Here is a 15070-nt window from a genome sequence, read left to right on the forward strand (position 1 = left end):
GCCGGCGGATGCTGTCAAGCGTGGTATGGCTGAGACGAATCGCTCGTCAAGCGGAGGGATGGTTTTGCCAGGAGGTCGGATGGTAAGCGAACGTTCTGATTGGCTCTCGATAAGCGGTTGATGCCCAGAGATAACGGGGTGGTCACTCTGCACCCAGCTTCGCGGACGGTGAAAACTAAATTCGGCGAATTCTTCCACAGGTGAATCTGGCGGTCACTTCGTCTAGCGGATGGAAGAGTGGTGGCGACCAGCACATCACCGATCGACAACCCACCCGGTCAGCTAGGACTGCACACAATCTCGCTCATAACGTTGCTTGCACACCAGCTGGATCCAAGCTTTATCATGGTATGGACTGAAGGAACTGTTCTATTCTATGTTACTGACTGACAATGCGGACCATGACACTCGCCTACTCGTCATCCGTATCGGGCTCACGGTCACCACCGTACGTGAGCCATCGGCTGAGACGCAAACGACGACGCTCCTCCTGCGCCTTCTTGTCGTTACGGGTCATCTTCTTCTTGCCCTTCTTGGCCTTGAACTTGGACATGTCCTGGTCGCCCTCGTCGCCCGAGCCAGCCGGCGTGGGTGCTGCTGAGGATGCAGGAGTGCCTGCCTTGGACGCCAGACGCGAGGCTGCTGTGCTGCCGGGCATGGGGGTACCAGGCACGGAAGCGCCTGGGGTCGAGGCGTTCTCCATCTCGTCCAAGAAGGCGCCTTCTGCGATGGAACCCTTCGTTCTTGACATGATCCTTCCGTTGTCGACGTTCCAGATCTCCGGGCAGAGCGCACCCACGAACTCCATGTTGTGCGAGATGATCACCACGGCGCCCGCCCAGTCGCGAATCGCAGTCGCCAGACCACCGAGCGCATCGCGATCCAAGTAGTTGGTCGGCTCGTCGAGCACCAGCACCTGAGGGTTGTTCCACATCGCCGCTGCCAGCACCACCTTGACCTTCTGACCGCCCGAGTAGCCGCCCACCGCGTGGTGCTGCGCGATCTCGCCCTGCAGACCCACGGCCTCGAGGTGCTGACGGATGAGCTTGACGCTGATCTCGCGCGAACCCGCACCCTCGCGTGACGCCTCGAAATCGTCAAATTGCTGCACGAGCTTGCTGAAGCCGAGCTCGAGCAGACGCTCGCGCGGAATCCAGGCGTTGTTGCGGTGCTCGTACCCGACCCACTTGATCTCGTACTGGTACGACTTTTTGAGCTTCTGTCGTCCGACAATGTACTCGACCTTGCGCTGCTCGCCCGTGGTCGACTTGATGGGCGTCTCCATCTGCGCCTTCTCCTCGTCGGTCATCTTGCGCGACGCCTTCTCGGTCATCTCTCGATCGTGACCGTCCTGGTATCGCCAGGCAATGTACTCGACGGCGCTCTTCTCGAGATGCTGCTCCAAGTGGTGGAACGCGTGCTGCGCCATCATGGCGATACGCAGGTTGGGGTGCTTCTCCACTTTACCTTGCTGAGGCACCGTCTCGCCCGTGAGGATCTTGATGAGCGTACTCTTGCCCGCACCGTTGGGACCAAGCACACCCACACGACTCGACAGACTGATGGCGCACGACGTGTCGTGCAGCGATGGCTTGCTCATGCCCGGGTACGTGAACGTGCAGTTGGACATCTTGAGGATGGTACGCGTGTTGGAGCGCACACCCATGAGCGAACCAGGAGGAGGGAACTCGAACTTGACCGTGGTCGCGGCCAACGAGTAGTACGCCTTGGCCTCGGGTTTGGTCTTGACAAAGTCCGAGAGGTTGCCCTTGTAGTAGCGCAGCTTCTTCTTCTCGTAGTGGATGATATCGGTGCAGATGTTGTCGAGGAAGCCCGAATCGTGCGATACGGTGACGACGGTAATCTGGCTGTTGGTGACGAGGAAGTTCTCGAGCCAGGCGATGGACGCAACGTCGAGATGGTTGGTGGGCTCGTCGAGCAGGTAGACGACGGCGTCCGAGAGCATGGCACGAGCCAGCTCGAGCTTCATCTTCCAACCACCCGAGAGCGAGTTGACGGGGTTCTGCTGCTTCTCCTCGTCGAAGCCGACCTCGCGGAGCTTTTCGGCGACTTGCTCGCGCGACTTGTTGGCGAGCGTCTTGTCGTTGGCGATAAAGTCGATGATGGGAGTCGATCCGTCCTCGCCCTGCAGACTGTGCTCCACCATGAGGGTACGCACCTGGTCCTGCGAGGGGTAGCCCTCGACCTTGCCGTCGCGCATGGCCTTGAGCAAAGTGGACTTACCACTGCCGTTGGCGGCAACGACACCATATCGGTGACCACGGTACAGCTTGAGCGTGGTGTGGTTGAGCAGGAGAAGGCCACCGTAGGCGAGCGAGAACTCGGTGCGGCAGAGGCACTCGCCGGCCTCGTCGTCATCCTCCTCTTCGGAGTTACCGAAGCGAGCCTTGTCGAGCTCGATGTAGGTCTTGCGGAGATCAGCGGTAGCGAGCTGGGCCGCCTCGGCATCCTTGCAGACGCGGCGGAGGTAGGGCTGCACGTAGACGTCGTCCCAGGCGCTGGCGTGGAGAACACGCTTGTTGGCAAGGCGGACGATGCACTTCGACAGGTATTCGAGGCCAGTGAGGGCGAAGGAATCGCTCTTGAGGTTAGCGTGCTCCTCGGGCACCTGGGGCTGGACGGCAGCCAGGATGGCATCGAAAGCGGCGCCGCGGTGCTGCTCGAAGATCTTCTTGGGGTCTTCTGTGGTGGCGTTCTCGCCCACAGCAGCGGTGGCGGCAGTGAGCGTGTCGAGAGCGCTCTTGGCGTGCTCACGCACCTCGGGGAAACTGGCACCCTTCTCGATACGCTCAACACCAGGAGTGAGCTCGGGCAAGAACCTGACGGCCTCGTGCGGGTCACGAACGAGCTTGCAGAGGTTGTCGACAACGACGACGGCTTGACGCTGCACGTTCTGGCTTCGCTCGTTGAGGGCACGGGCGAGCAAGGGGACCATGACAGCAAGCGCGGGGCCAGTGACTTCGGCGACAAATGTGGTTCCGGACAGCTTCTTGATGCATTCTGGCACGGCGTCAGGCTGGGCCATGCATCCGACCAGGTCAGGAATGAAGGGTCGGATGTCCTTGTTGTCTAGGCACGCCTCGCAGACCTTGATGGCGGTCTTGCGGGCTTGTTTTGAGATCTCGGACTTGGTCTCGTGCATGGCCTTGGTGAGGTAGGGGATGAGCTCGACGAGTTCGTCGCCGATTTGCTCGCTGGCAGAGCCACTGAGACGGCCGAGCAGCTTGAGTGCGCCTACCTTGGCCTGCCACTTGGCGCTACCGGAACCTAGAACCTCGTAGAGGACAGCGAGGAATTCGGGAGCGGCCTCGGGAGGGACGAGGGAGAGAAGCGATCCAGCAGCCGTCTCGGCAGCTTGACGAACGACCTCGCCCTTGTCTGCGTACAGCTCGAGGATGGCGGGCAGAGTGTAGAGCAGCCATGGCTCCGCACCGAGAGGACTGGGCGCGTTCTTGCCGCCTACCTTGACAAAGATGGCATCGAGACCAATGGCGCCAGCTTCACGCTCGTATCCGCTCTTCTTGTTCTTGGTGGCCTTGACGAGGCTGTCGAGGATGCCTTCGGATTGGAGGACGCGAAGGCCGTTCTGGTTGACGTATTCGGCGAGCTTCTCTGCTGCGACGTAGCACTCTTCGGCAGAAGGGGCCTTGTAAAGGGCTTCGAGAGCCTGTGTTGCGCCCGACATGGTGTCGTTGGTGCTTTTGGTGATGTGATGGGGGCTCCTGGGGGTATCGACTCGAAGTGGGCCAGGATGGATCCGAGGAAAGCGGATCACTTATCAGACACGCGCGGCTTGAAGGTGTGGTAATGAGCGCGTAGATGTACGGGAACCTATGAGTGGTGGTAGATGGAGCCAAGGAAACGGAACGATGGACGACGTCTACAGCAGACCGAAGCGTGTGATGGTCCAGACAGTCGGTGAGAGCGTGTGGTAGGACGTGAAGAAGGATCAGTGGATCTCTGATGCTCATCTATGTGCGTGCACCGTGAGAGAGCAGATCTCTTGCCTTGCAGAGCAGCTGAGCCCTTCGGCTCCAAGAGGAAATTTTTGAACGGATGGAGCCTGGAAATTTTTGCCGCGTGTGTTGAACTTTTTTCCTTTTCTTCTGAACGCAAGCACGTTCTTCTGGTTGAGCGCCTCTGAGCAGCACCCTCTGTCATTTCGTGGCTTTGAAATCGATGGACTGGCACCAGGGCAAAGGGCCGAGCGCCGGAAAATTTCACAGGCTGCAGATCACACGGGCTCAGGGTCCAGCTGCAAGAGGAAGGATCGGGCATCTGACGAGGACACCAGATCGGCACGCGACGCGACTTGCCCTTTCGCTGCCTCAGTTGTCGGGTGTGACTTGTGACTTTGGAGAGAGAGGACCCTTCATGCTCGAGCAACCGAAAAAGTGTTGGTCTTCGAGCCGAAGCTCAGAGCTTGGTCCAGCTCAGAGCTTGTATGCGAGCGACATCGGAAGCTTCCAACATCTCTTGGTCGCAACGTCGGCATCTCTCCGCTCCGCTTCGTCACCGTACCGACGCTCGCATCTTGGCGATTCCCCTCGATCCGACGGACGGCGTTTCTTTCCCACGGTCGTGTGAACCTTACTTCAAGTCGATCTGCACTCGTAATTTTCATGGACTCATCAACATCTTCGCAGAAGACTTCCGTAGGCAAGTCTCCGCAACATGACTGAGTCGGAGCAGGCGAACCCGACGCTGTGTCAGCAACGCTAGCATCGGTCATAATGGACGCATACCATCAGAGGCAACGGGTCTCTTCCACGCCCACACGTTCCGACCCGACCTCCAGTCTGGGACAGCTTCGCCAGAACCTACGCGATGCTCGCCTTCGAGAGACCATGCATCGCCCTCACTATCCGTCGCCTCTGTCGCGGTCACCAGTGCAGGCCTCCATCTCGTCAGCGTCTCGTACAGCTGCATCGGTGGCAAGCTCCTCTCGGTCCACGGTCTCCACGTCGACCACACCGCCCTCTTCCACATCCCGCTTCTCCATCAGCCAGGCATTTCAAGCTTTGAACGACGACGATATTGGCTTCTTTGATCGCCTCATCTCCTCCCTTCCAGCCCATGCTGCCGACTTTGCGCAGCTCAAGTCCGCATACACTGCTCACCTGGCCGACGAGCTCGATTACAGGCATCGTCAGGCGAGCTCATCTCAGCACGCCGATCATACCGACTGGGACGCTCATCTTTGGTTCATTCTGCTCAGCCTCGTCAAAGTGCGCGGCAGCACGTGGCGAGAAAGGTGGGACTCGGTCCGACTTGCTTTCGGCCTCGACCCTCACAGCGGCGACGAGACAGACCAGAGCGCCGCAACACAGAACACAAGCGTCAGCGCAACGGGCAGCTCGACTCAGCATGCCTCCGACTCGGAGTCAGAACACGAGTGGGAGAAGAGTCATCGACAGCGGCTGCATGACCAACGAAACAGATCGCGCTCAGAACACGCACCCCGACTCGACCTCGGTCTACCGCGGTCGAGCAGCCCGCAACCAAGCCGTAGACAAGAAGCCCTAGCAGAGACGCCAACTCGATCGCTGCGGGACGAGCTGGACCAGGACGATCGGTCGCGTCTTCGGCGAACGCAGCTTGATGATCCGATTTCTGCAATCCAGGCTCGTCTTAGTCGAATGCTGGAGACAGAAGATGATCTCGAACAGAACGACTCGAGGGCGACCGACGACCGCGAAGAGACTTCCGCAAACCACGTCGCTCGCCTCCCCTCCGACGCTAGACGCCGCTTCGATCAGCTCGTACAATCGTCCCTCCTGGCGCGTTCCAGACTGCGACAATCTCAGGCTGAGACCTACGAGACGGAAGCGCAGGGGGAAACCAACGAATCAATCGGGGAAGCCGACTGGTGGCGGGCGCGTCGACTCCTGCAGACAAGCTTAGCCTGGTGGGTCACATTGACTCGCAAGCATCTCGAGAGGAGTCAAAACGCAGTCGATGCCAGCGGGCATGTCCTCGTACAAAAGGCATGGGAACGCTGGAGAGCCGAGTCGCTCCGAGGTCTGGAACCTAACGAGATCGGTGAAAAGACGGACCGAGTCCGCTGCACTCTCACCGCCTTCCGACACTGGAAGCGCCGCGCACATACTGCCGTCGAGCGCAAAGAAGAGCTCAAGAAAGGCTCGATGCGGACAGCCTACTACACCACGACCGCGTCTGTCAAAAAGCGGATGCTAACGCAGGCATTCGCTCTTTGGAGACATCGTCACAGGAGCAGTCTCGCGGACGACATCCGACAGCATCACCTTCAGAGCGGCGCATTTGCTCTGTGGCAGATGCGCTCTTCTCAATGTCAACAGCTTTCCACTCGAGAAAAGGTCGTCAAGATCCAGCAGAACCATTCCATCCTCTCGCGCGCCTGGGATCGATGGGTGGACAAATCGGACCAAGCGCAAGACGTGCGACAGTTTCAGCATCATCACCATCGACGACTGGCTTTAGATGCGCTGCACATTTGGCGAGAGCGAGCGACGCTGTCCAGCCTGGCAGAGGCATTCGCAGAGCGCCGGCTGAAGCTAGCAGCACTCGATAGCTGGAAGGTCGCTGTGGAACAGCGACGCTCGCACCGTAAGCAAGAGGCTCTGGCGAGTCGTTGGCGTGCCCGGCGCCTCAAGTCAAGCTCCCTTGCTGCTTGGCGAAATCGGAACCACGACCTGTCTGCAAAGCAGCAGCAAGCGATCGAGATGCACAAAGAGGCTCAGAGCGAGAAACTCCGATCCGCGCTTCGTCGCTGGCAGCTCCGATCGCGCGCAGCTCTGCTCGATCGCGTCCGCACAACGGGAAGCATGGAACGCTCGTTCCACCAGTGGAAGCATCGCTACACCACATTGGCAACCAGTCTCAACAAGCGCGAAACATCCATCGTCGGTCGGCGTCAAGAGCAAGTCAAAGTAGCCTGCTTCGTACGATGGCGACAGCTGGCAAAGCAGATACGCGACCGAGAAGCCGATGCACAGGCTAGGCGCAACGAAACAATATGCAACGACTTCTTCATTGCCTGGCGAAACAAACAACTCGAGCATCGTCTCCTGCAGCAAAAGTCGGAAGCCGTCTCTCACTTCTTCACATTGCGCTCGACATTACGACAATGGCGAGTCCGACTGCGCGAGCATCGCGGGGATGTCAAAGAAGCAGCGCACGATCAACGCTTGGCCCACCAGGTCTTCGAGATCTGGAGATCGAAAGCTGCGAAACAGCAACGTCTAGCGACGCTGCTGCAGGTCACCCTGGCCAAGAAGGACGAGGCGCTTGCACGGGCTTATTTGAAGGAATGGGTCGCCAAGATCATCGAGGTGCGGAATCGAGAGCTCGAAGTCAAGGAGCAACGAGAGCGCCGCCTCGTCAAGGCCGCCTTCTACGCATGGATCGAGGCGTGCTTGCGACACGACGATCTTCTGGCGCTGATGAACAGCTACATCGACGTCAAAGAAGAGGACAGGAAGAGGCAAACGTTCCTGCGCTGGCTCGACGCTGCCCGCGAGCACAAAGAACGGCGCGAGAAAGCGGAATTGCTGGCAGTCAACACAAGGAAGAAGCTGCTTCTCGCGACGTGGGGCACCTGGCAGGACAAGATCAGAGAGCGCTTGTTGGCGACACAAGAGTACGACATGCTGATTCGCAGGCAGCAGCTAGCCAAACAGTGGGCGCTCAAAGCCTGGCAATCCCAGACGCTCCTGCTCCCAGCAATTCGGATGCGAAACACGTCGCTCAAGCGGAGCGCCCTGCAGCAATGGCGGGAGCACCTCCCGGAAGCACAGAAGCTGAATCAAGCTGACGGAATCCTCCGCAGGAAGCTTTTGCAACGCAGCTGGCAGGCGTGGAAGGACAGTTCAAAGGCCAAGCGCCAGCTTCGAGCCGCGGCCCGCTTTGGTGCTGGCAGTATTAGCGCGCAGAGACTGCGGAAGTTGTCGGCCGCGGCCTCGGCTGCGAATCGCTCGGCAGGCTCTCCATCTCCATCCGCAGCCCATTCGTCTTCCCCGCTACGACCTTCTAGCATGGTCACGCCTGCACGGCGGCCGAGGACGAGCATGGCGCTCCGAGCTCCGACGCCTGTAGACGACGGCGCAGAAGTGGCGGCGGAAGGCAGCAGACCAAGCCGACCCACGAACAGGGAAGCGAGCTTCTCAAGACGAAGTACGTCCGTGCCGCGTCACCTCGAGACGAGCTTCTCGGCGACCTTGGAGGCCGCCACTCCCGTGCGCAGTGGCAATGCTTCGAGGGAGCGAGACGCCGACTCGCCCTCCAAAGAGGCTCTCTCCCGCAAGACTCGCACTGCCGCCGCTTCAGCTGTTCCATCGTCGACCAGCTTCTCTCTGGCTCTCAAGTCGTCCACCTCCACCATCTCGGCCACGCCGATGAGCCCACGCCAACCACGACCCACTCACAAAGGTCCCACCCTTTCATCAGCAGCCCAGCGAAGCGCCCTCACCGGCCAGGCGAGCGACACCGACTCGGACTACGTGCGCAGGATCCGACGATCGGCAAAGTATGAACAAGGGACGCCAACTGCAGGGTCGCGCACGGTGGGTCTGCGTCCGCCGGTCAGCAATGATGGCTTCGAGTCCGGCGACTCGGTCCAGTCTGCGCCCGTGCAACCACGGCGGCACCGGGAGTCGCTCGCCGTGGCCGAAGACATGATCTCACAACTGCGCGCGAAAGCTCGGCCCAACAGCGTCATGTAAAGTAGGATACCAAGGTGCTTTTCTTCTTTCAAAATCAAGCAGCCCACGCGAGGGACATTGCTGTACACATGCGCATCACAGAACGGACAGGCTTTGACAGAACCTCGAGTGAAATTGCGATGGGATGAGGGACCGAGAACAAATGTTACACCAGAGCTACGATTCGAGCCGGGCTATATCAGGCGCGCACGATAGCGTTTGGCACGGCGCAACGCGGCATCAGACACCCATGATGACGACGTCGTCGCCGTTGCAGACCTGCTTCCTCCAACTGCCCCGCGTGTTGGTAACGATCTTGACGTCGGTGCAGCGATTGTCTGTCTTGGTAAGCGTGTAGATGGCGTGCATCGAGTCGAGCATGCCTTCGTACGTGTTGTAGTTCATCGTCACCAGCACGTCTGCAGGAAAGAATTGGGAGGGTTCAGCTTCGATTTCGTTGTGATGATGCCGGAAAGAAAGACAGAAAGACACTCACATTCTTTATCGGCACTGTACACAACGTTCAAGCCAGAGGTGAAGTTTTCGAAGAGGGTCTGACGGGAAGGGTTGACGAAGCAGACACGCAGGTCCGCCGGGTCAGCACCTGCAGGATTGCAGAAGGCCGGGTTCGAGAAGGACGCCGCCGAGGCACCGAGCGCCAGGAGCAGGAGCGAGAAGAGGGCGAAGTTGAGCTTCATCGTTGGAGAGGCGGTGGGAAGTATGTCAAAGTGGTTGGGAGTGGCTTGGTGAGAGAGATGGCTTCCCGAGTGTTTCCAGGACTATTTAAGCTTTCTGTGAGGAGGTGTCTGACGCTCCCCCGCCCCTGTGTAGGCACCCCTGTGTACAAGTGGACAGAGCTCGGCAGCGTCGTTCCGATATGAAGGGACCGCAGTGGGATCCAGCTACACAGCCACCGGCGATGTGCCTTGATGTGGCCTCGCTAAGTGGGCGGTCACGGCAAACATTGACTCGAATGAGGTCGGAGATATGAAGGCGGTCGCATCGGTGGGCGTATGGAGTGCCTAGACCGCGAAGATTGTGCTGATACAAAGGTCTGATCACTTGAAGATCATGAAGAGGCTCTAGCCGCTGAAGATCTCGTACGACTCCTTCTCATGAAACTGCTCCTACAGTATGACCTCGTAAGCAAGAGCGTCGCCATGTGTCTGGCGTGCACGCTTCTGTCTGGATGACGGCGTCGAGCGGAGCGGTGTCTGCAAAATTCAAATGCGGAGAGCGCGTGATTTCAGGGTGCAGCAGCGCCTGAGTCTGAAAATCGCGCGTGTCACCGCCAAGTTGAGTCGAGCCAAATCGCGCTCAAAGGGAAATCAACCGTGCACACCACCAACACCAACTGCATATCCCAAACACCATCACCCCCTCCCTCTCGGCAGCTGGGCCATTCAGCAGGTCGACTCAACGGAAAGCAAGTGCCTCCTATGCAGATCGCATTCCACCCGCTCTGAGCAGAGCTCTGCGTCAACAGCAACGCTAACGGCTCCCAGTATATCTACCACCTCTGCTTCGCCCCTCCATTATCGACACGAGATGAGTGCCATCACACCCACCAGCCCGGGCTTCCCGCTCACCATGGGCGCAGGTGCCAGCGTCCATCAGCTCGCAGGCCCCTCCTCCATGACGGGTAGTCCGCGCTCCCGGCCCGCCACGCCTCTCTCCGCCGCCTACCTCCCCTCTGGACCCACCTATGATGATCTCGGCAGATGGGACGACGCAGATGTGGCTGCCTGGCTAAGCTCAGCACGCCTCGGCCATCACGCGTCCACTTTCGCCGACAACGACATTCGCGGCTCTGTCATCCTCGATGTGGATCAGGCCGCGCTCAAGGAAATGGGCATCACCATGGTCAAGGACCGCGTACGCATCTCGGCCGCTATCAAGCTGCTCAACAAGCGGTGCGCTGACTCGGCCATGGCACGCAGGCCTAGTGTCGTCTCCATCCCGCCCCTCTCCCCCTTGGCAACCCATGCGCTCTACGCCAATGAAGGAGAGATCGAGTACCTCCAGAATGATCCCAACGCCGATCCATCCGCCGACGGTCTCAACTCCCAATTTGGGCCCAACTCGATGAGCGTGCGACGAGGTCAGATGCGGCCACCTCCTCTCACACTGAAGCAGTCGACATCTCGTGGCATGCCGGGCTATGCATCGCCTGCCAACACCATCAACAACAACCAAGGCTTCGGTCTCAGTGCTGCCCGTGGCCTCACCCCGGGAGCAGGGCGTGGCAGCGTGTGGAACACGGCTTCTTCGTCCACCGCGGACGGCGGAATGCACCGCAAAGTCAACTCGATCGGAAGTCTCGCTGCACCTGCCATCGTCGGTGCCGCGACCGGCCTCCCTGCCTCCCGCCATCCCTATGGTCAGAGCGGGCAGAGCAGCCGACCAAACACTGCGACGGGCGCCAGTGGGCATCCGAGCGCACACGCGTCGCAGCGCGGCGCTCTCCCTTCGATCAGTCCCACCAGCGCGTCTTTCGGCAGTGGTCCCACCAGCAGCCTGGGTCGTCCGGCCACCGCAACCGGCGCTCCGTCTATTAATTCCGTCGCAGGAGGATCATCAGGCAGCCAAGGCTACTCGCCGCTCACCCCAATCTCCGAAGCCAACTCGTACGGAGCCACGCCCACCACCCCATCTGCCCTTCACCGCCAACAGCAGGCCATGGGCTACTCGGTGGGTCGCGGCCTGTTTGTCAATGCACCGCGGTTTGCTGCGGCCTCCTCCGCTCCCGAACAGCAGCAGCCCTCCTCGAGTGGCACCCTCCGGCACGTCGATAGCGGCGAGGGCTACAATCAGCACGCCAACTACTCGACCGCCCATCAGCCCACATTGGAAGATCTCAAACGCCGAACGATCAAGTTCATCAGCGAGGAAGACAACACAACGCGCACCGTCAATGTCAGCGACTGTCGAGATGCCTACGATGTCATGTCGCGGGTCCTCCGGAAGTTCCTCAAGCCGCCAAGTGGCAACAGCTACACACCCACCGCGGATCAGGGGCCCACAGGCGATGAGCTTGGCGGGACAGAAACGTGGGGCATCTTCGCCACCAGTGCAGACGGACAGAACACCAAGGCGCTGTCCGACAACGAGCTGCTGGCCATCTGTCATGCTCCGCAGCCGCACGATCCTCTCCGAGAGCGTGGCCTGACGCTTCGCAGAATTCCCAATCATCTGCCGGGTGAGGATGCCCGCAGGGTCCCAGTGCGCTCGGGGAGAAACAAGCTCGAGGCTTTCTTCGGCGAGCGCATGCCCGTCGCACAGATGCAGCCCGCCGGTCCTGGCTCTGGCCCCAACGGAGACGACGGCGATGCTGGCAGCGTCACCATCAGCGGCAAGAAGATGAAGCGCGCTTCGACTGTCAGCATCATGTCCGGTCTGGGAGTGGGCCCACTCAGTCACGGCAGCAGCAGCGGTAGCCATCCGCCAACTTCAGGCAACTACCATACCGGCAACACTGGCACCATCAAGGCTTCCAAGCGAGAGAGCAAGCGCCACTCGCCACCTCCCATCGCCAGCAAACCGAGCAAGATCCGCAACTTTTTCGGCCAGCGTCCCCCCTCCGAGCTCATCAACACGAATCTGGCCGATTTCTTCCCGTCCACCGACTCGAAAGCGCTCCAGCGCACGGCAAGGAGATCGATCTACGGTCGCGCCTCGGCAAGCACGAGATCCAAGCGCAACAGTACCTGGAGCTTTGTCGCTGACCCCGATGCGCCGCCTCTGCCTACCAAAGAGTCGTACGATGGCCATGAGCCCCCTTCGGAGAGGTCGTCTGCTTCCCTCCGAGAGCGTGGCACCCCGCCCATCATTCAGATCGCCCATGACCAGCCGTCGGAGACTGACCCTTTCAGCAACGCTCTCCGCTTGTCGTCTGGGTCCCAGACGCAGCCGCAGCCAAGTGGTGCAGGGCCCCCGACGCTGCCACCCGTCGTGGATCGGAACTCGCTCGACGAGTGGTCGCGCGACCTCAAGGCGGTCGGATCACCGGTCGCCGAGCTCCCTTCGACCTTCCCACCCAACAAGCCGGGACGAACCATGGGCCAGCAGCAGCTTCCTCCGCCCATGCAACGGTCGCCGTCGCAGGGCAGCACGTATATCAATCGACCCTCCGTGTCGCGTCGCACCTCAGGCGAGAGCGCAAGGAGTCGACGCAGCTTGGCCTCCCAAGTTCGACAAGGTCTCAGTGCGGCTCGCGAGCGCAATGCCGACACTGCCAGCTTGCTTACGGTCGACGAGATCACGCAAGAAGTCGAGAACAGGAAAGAAACTACCTCGCTGGCCGGCGCAGGGGGAGGCTGGGTGGTGGACGAGGACGGCGTGCCCATTCCCATCCCGGGTGCTTCCGCACGCTCTTCGTCTGCCGCTGCCTCGACACGGCCTTCCAGCGGTGCCACATCGTCGCACGTCCACGGCAGCTTGACCGGTCATGACGAGGAGGACGAAGAGGCCGACGAGTCTTCCGACCTCGAAGGGCTGCCCCACACGGACAAGAGGCGCAGCGTCATCTCGAAAGCGGAGTCGACCCACGCCGCGGCTAGCGTCTCGTCCCATCGCGCCCCGTCCGTGCTGCAGGCTCCTGGCGATGAAGCCGATCGTCATCTGGGCGATCCCATGGCTCTTGCGCGCAGCACCACGTCCCGAGCCAGCTCCGTTTCCGAGTTGCGACACTCGATCGCAGGTCACGGCGACTTGAGTGAAGGTGACTCGGAACCGGGCCTGAGCGACTCCGATCTGGGTTCGGACGGCTCGGACACCGACGACGACGATGTAGCCAACGACATCTATCAACCGTCCGCCGCGGCCAAGGCGCCTATCAAGTGGCACAAGGGTGCGCTGATCGGCGCGGGTTCCTTCGGCAACGTCTTCCTCGGTATGAACGCCAAGACGGGTCTTTTGATGGCGGTCAAGCAGGTCGAGCTGCCCGCTGCCGATTCTCAAGTGGGTCAGCGCAAAAAGAGCATGCTCGATGCGCTCGAGTCCGAGATCAAGCTGCTGAAAACGCTCGAGCACGAAAACATCGTGCAGTACCTCGACTCGTTTGCCGACGATACGCATCTCAACATTTTCCTCGAGTACGTGCCGGGTGGATCCATCGTGGCGCTCCTACGCAACTACGGAGCGTTTGAAGAGCCGCTGGTGCGCAACTTTGTGCGGCAGATCCTCAAGGGGTTGTCGTTCCTGCACAATCGAGGCATCATGCATCGCGACATCAAGGGCGCCAACATCCTGGTCGACAACAAGGGGGGCATCAAGATCTCGGACTTTGGTATTAGTAAGAAGGTCGAGTCGGATCTCGTGTTGTCGACCAACAAGGGCGGATCTGCAGGCGGTGGAGCGGGTGGACCCGCCAACCGCCCCAGTCTGCAGGGTAGCGTCTTCTGGATGGCCCCCGAGGTGGTCAAGCAGACGAGCTACACCATCAAAGCCGACATCTGGTCGCTCGGGTGTCTGGTGGTCGAGATGATCTCCGGCACGCATCCGTGGGCCGAGCTGAACCAGATGCAGGCACTGTTCCAGATCGGAATGGGGAGGAAGCCGACGCTGCCGGACGAGATCAGCAACGAGTGCCGCGACTTTTTGGAGAAGACGTTCGAGCTGGATTACAACAACCGGCCGTCTGCCGACGAGTTGCTCAATCACGCGTTCATGGGGACCGAGATGACGTTCCCTCCCTCCGCCGCCGCGGGTGGCGAGGACGAGGACGGCTCGCCAGCTGGCGCGACTGGCCACAGTGGCGAGGCAGCGGAGGGCGAAACCACCGTCGATGCGACAGCCGACGGCGAGACGGGCACCACGAGGGAAGGCAGAGACAGCAAGCGTTCCGGGCGCTCCAAGTCGTTGCGAAGGCTCGAACGCGAGAAGAGGCACAAGGAAGCTGCAGCGGCCACCGCAGCAGCGCTCGACGGCGGCTCGCCGAGCACGCCCACCACGCGCATCGCTCCCCATCCAGCCACCCTCGGCGCCGCCCGGTCTCCGACAGCAGGCATGCCAGAGAGCGTCTCGACGTCGTCCATCGCCACGACGCGCGGCATCCCTTCGCCGCCCACGGACGCTTCGAACGATCCCGCGTCTTAGCTTCGCTCTATTGCTTCATTCACGCGAGGACGGTCTTCACGATGAATCTCACACAAGGGGAAGACGTTGCGAATGCCTCGGCGTGTGTGAGCCCGTGAGGGAAAGCAGCCTTGTCGATGAGTCTTTGAGTCGGTGCCACGGGTCGCAGAGGAAGCGAGGCGGTCCGACCGCACAGCACCGTGGTGAAGCTCGGAGCAGGAAGGGCTGTAACCAGGTGAGCTGAATGTGCGTTGCGATGCGCAGAGCCTGACGTAACTCCATGTTGACCACTT

The 15070-nt window shown here is 60.5% G+C and overlaps 4 protein-coding genes across 4 annotated transcripts; 2 read left to right on the forward strand and 2 right to left on the reverse strand.

The window, feature by feature from the left end:
- Positions 1-412: 412 nt before the first annotated feature.
- On the reverse strand, positions 413-3706 carry PSEUBRA_001267 (Chromo domain protein; the record flags this gene model as incomplete). The annotated part of the gene is made up of 1 exon (XM_016434526.1): positions 413-3706. The coding sequence occupies one exon, from the start codon at positions 3704-3706 to the stop codon at positions 413-415; it is 3294 nt and encodes a 1097-aa protein (XP_016293936.1).
- A 1048-nt stretch (positions 3707-4754) lies between these two features.
- PSEUBRA_001268 (Sfi1 spindle body) lies at positions 4755-8723 on the forward strand (the record flags this gene model as incomplete). The annotated part of the gene is made up of 1 exon (XM_059464597.1): positions 4755-8723. The coding sequence occupies one exon, from the start codon at positions 4755-4757 to the stop codon at positions 8721-8723; it is 3969 nt and encodes a 1322-aa protein (XP_059320849.1).
- Positions 8724-8942: 219 nt separating this feature from the next.
- PSEUBRA_001269 (uncharacterized protein) lies at positions 8943-9400 on the reverse strand (the record flags this gene model as incomplete). Its single annotated transcript, XM_059464598.1, has 2 exons — positions 8943-9121; positions 9199-9400. The coding sequence occupies 2 exons, from the start codon at positions 9398-9400 to the stop codon at positions 8943-8945; spliced, it is 381 nt and encodes a 126-aa protein (XP_059321134.1).
- Positions 9401-10250: 850 nt separating this feature from the next.
- On the forward strand, positions 10251-14798 carry PSEUBRA_001270 (Protein kinase domain protein; the record flags this gene model as incomplete). The annotated part of the gene is made up of 1 exon (XM_059464599.1): positions 10251-14798. The coding sequence occupies one exon, from the start codon at positions 10251-10253 to the stop codon at positions 14796-14798; it is 4548 nt and encodes a 1515-aa protein (XP_059320850.1).
- Between the last annotated feature and the right edge of the window lie 272 nt (positions 14799-15070).

The sequence above is a fragment of the Kalmanozyma brasiliensis genome (genome assembly GCF_000497045.1).
Source record: "Kalmanozyma brasiliensis GHG001 unplaced genomic scaffold PSEUBRA_SCAF13, whole genome shotgun sequence".
Classification (NCBI taxonomy): Eukaryota; Fungi; Basidiomycota; class Ustilaginomycetes; order Ustilaginales; genus Kalmanozyma; species Kalmanozyma brasiliensis.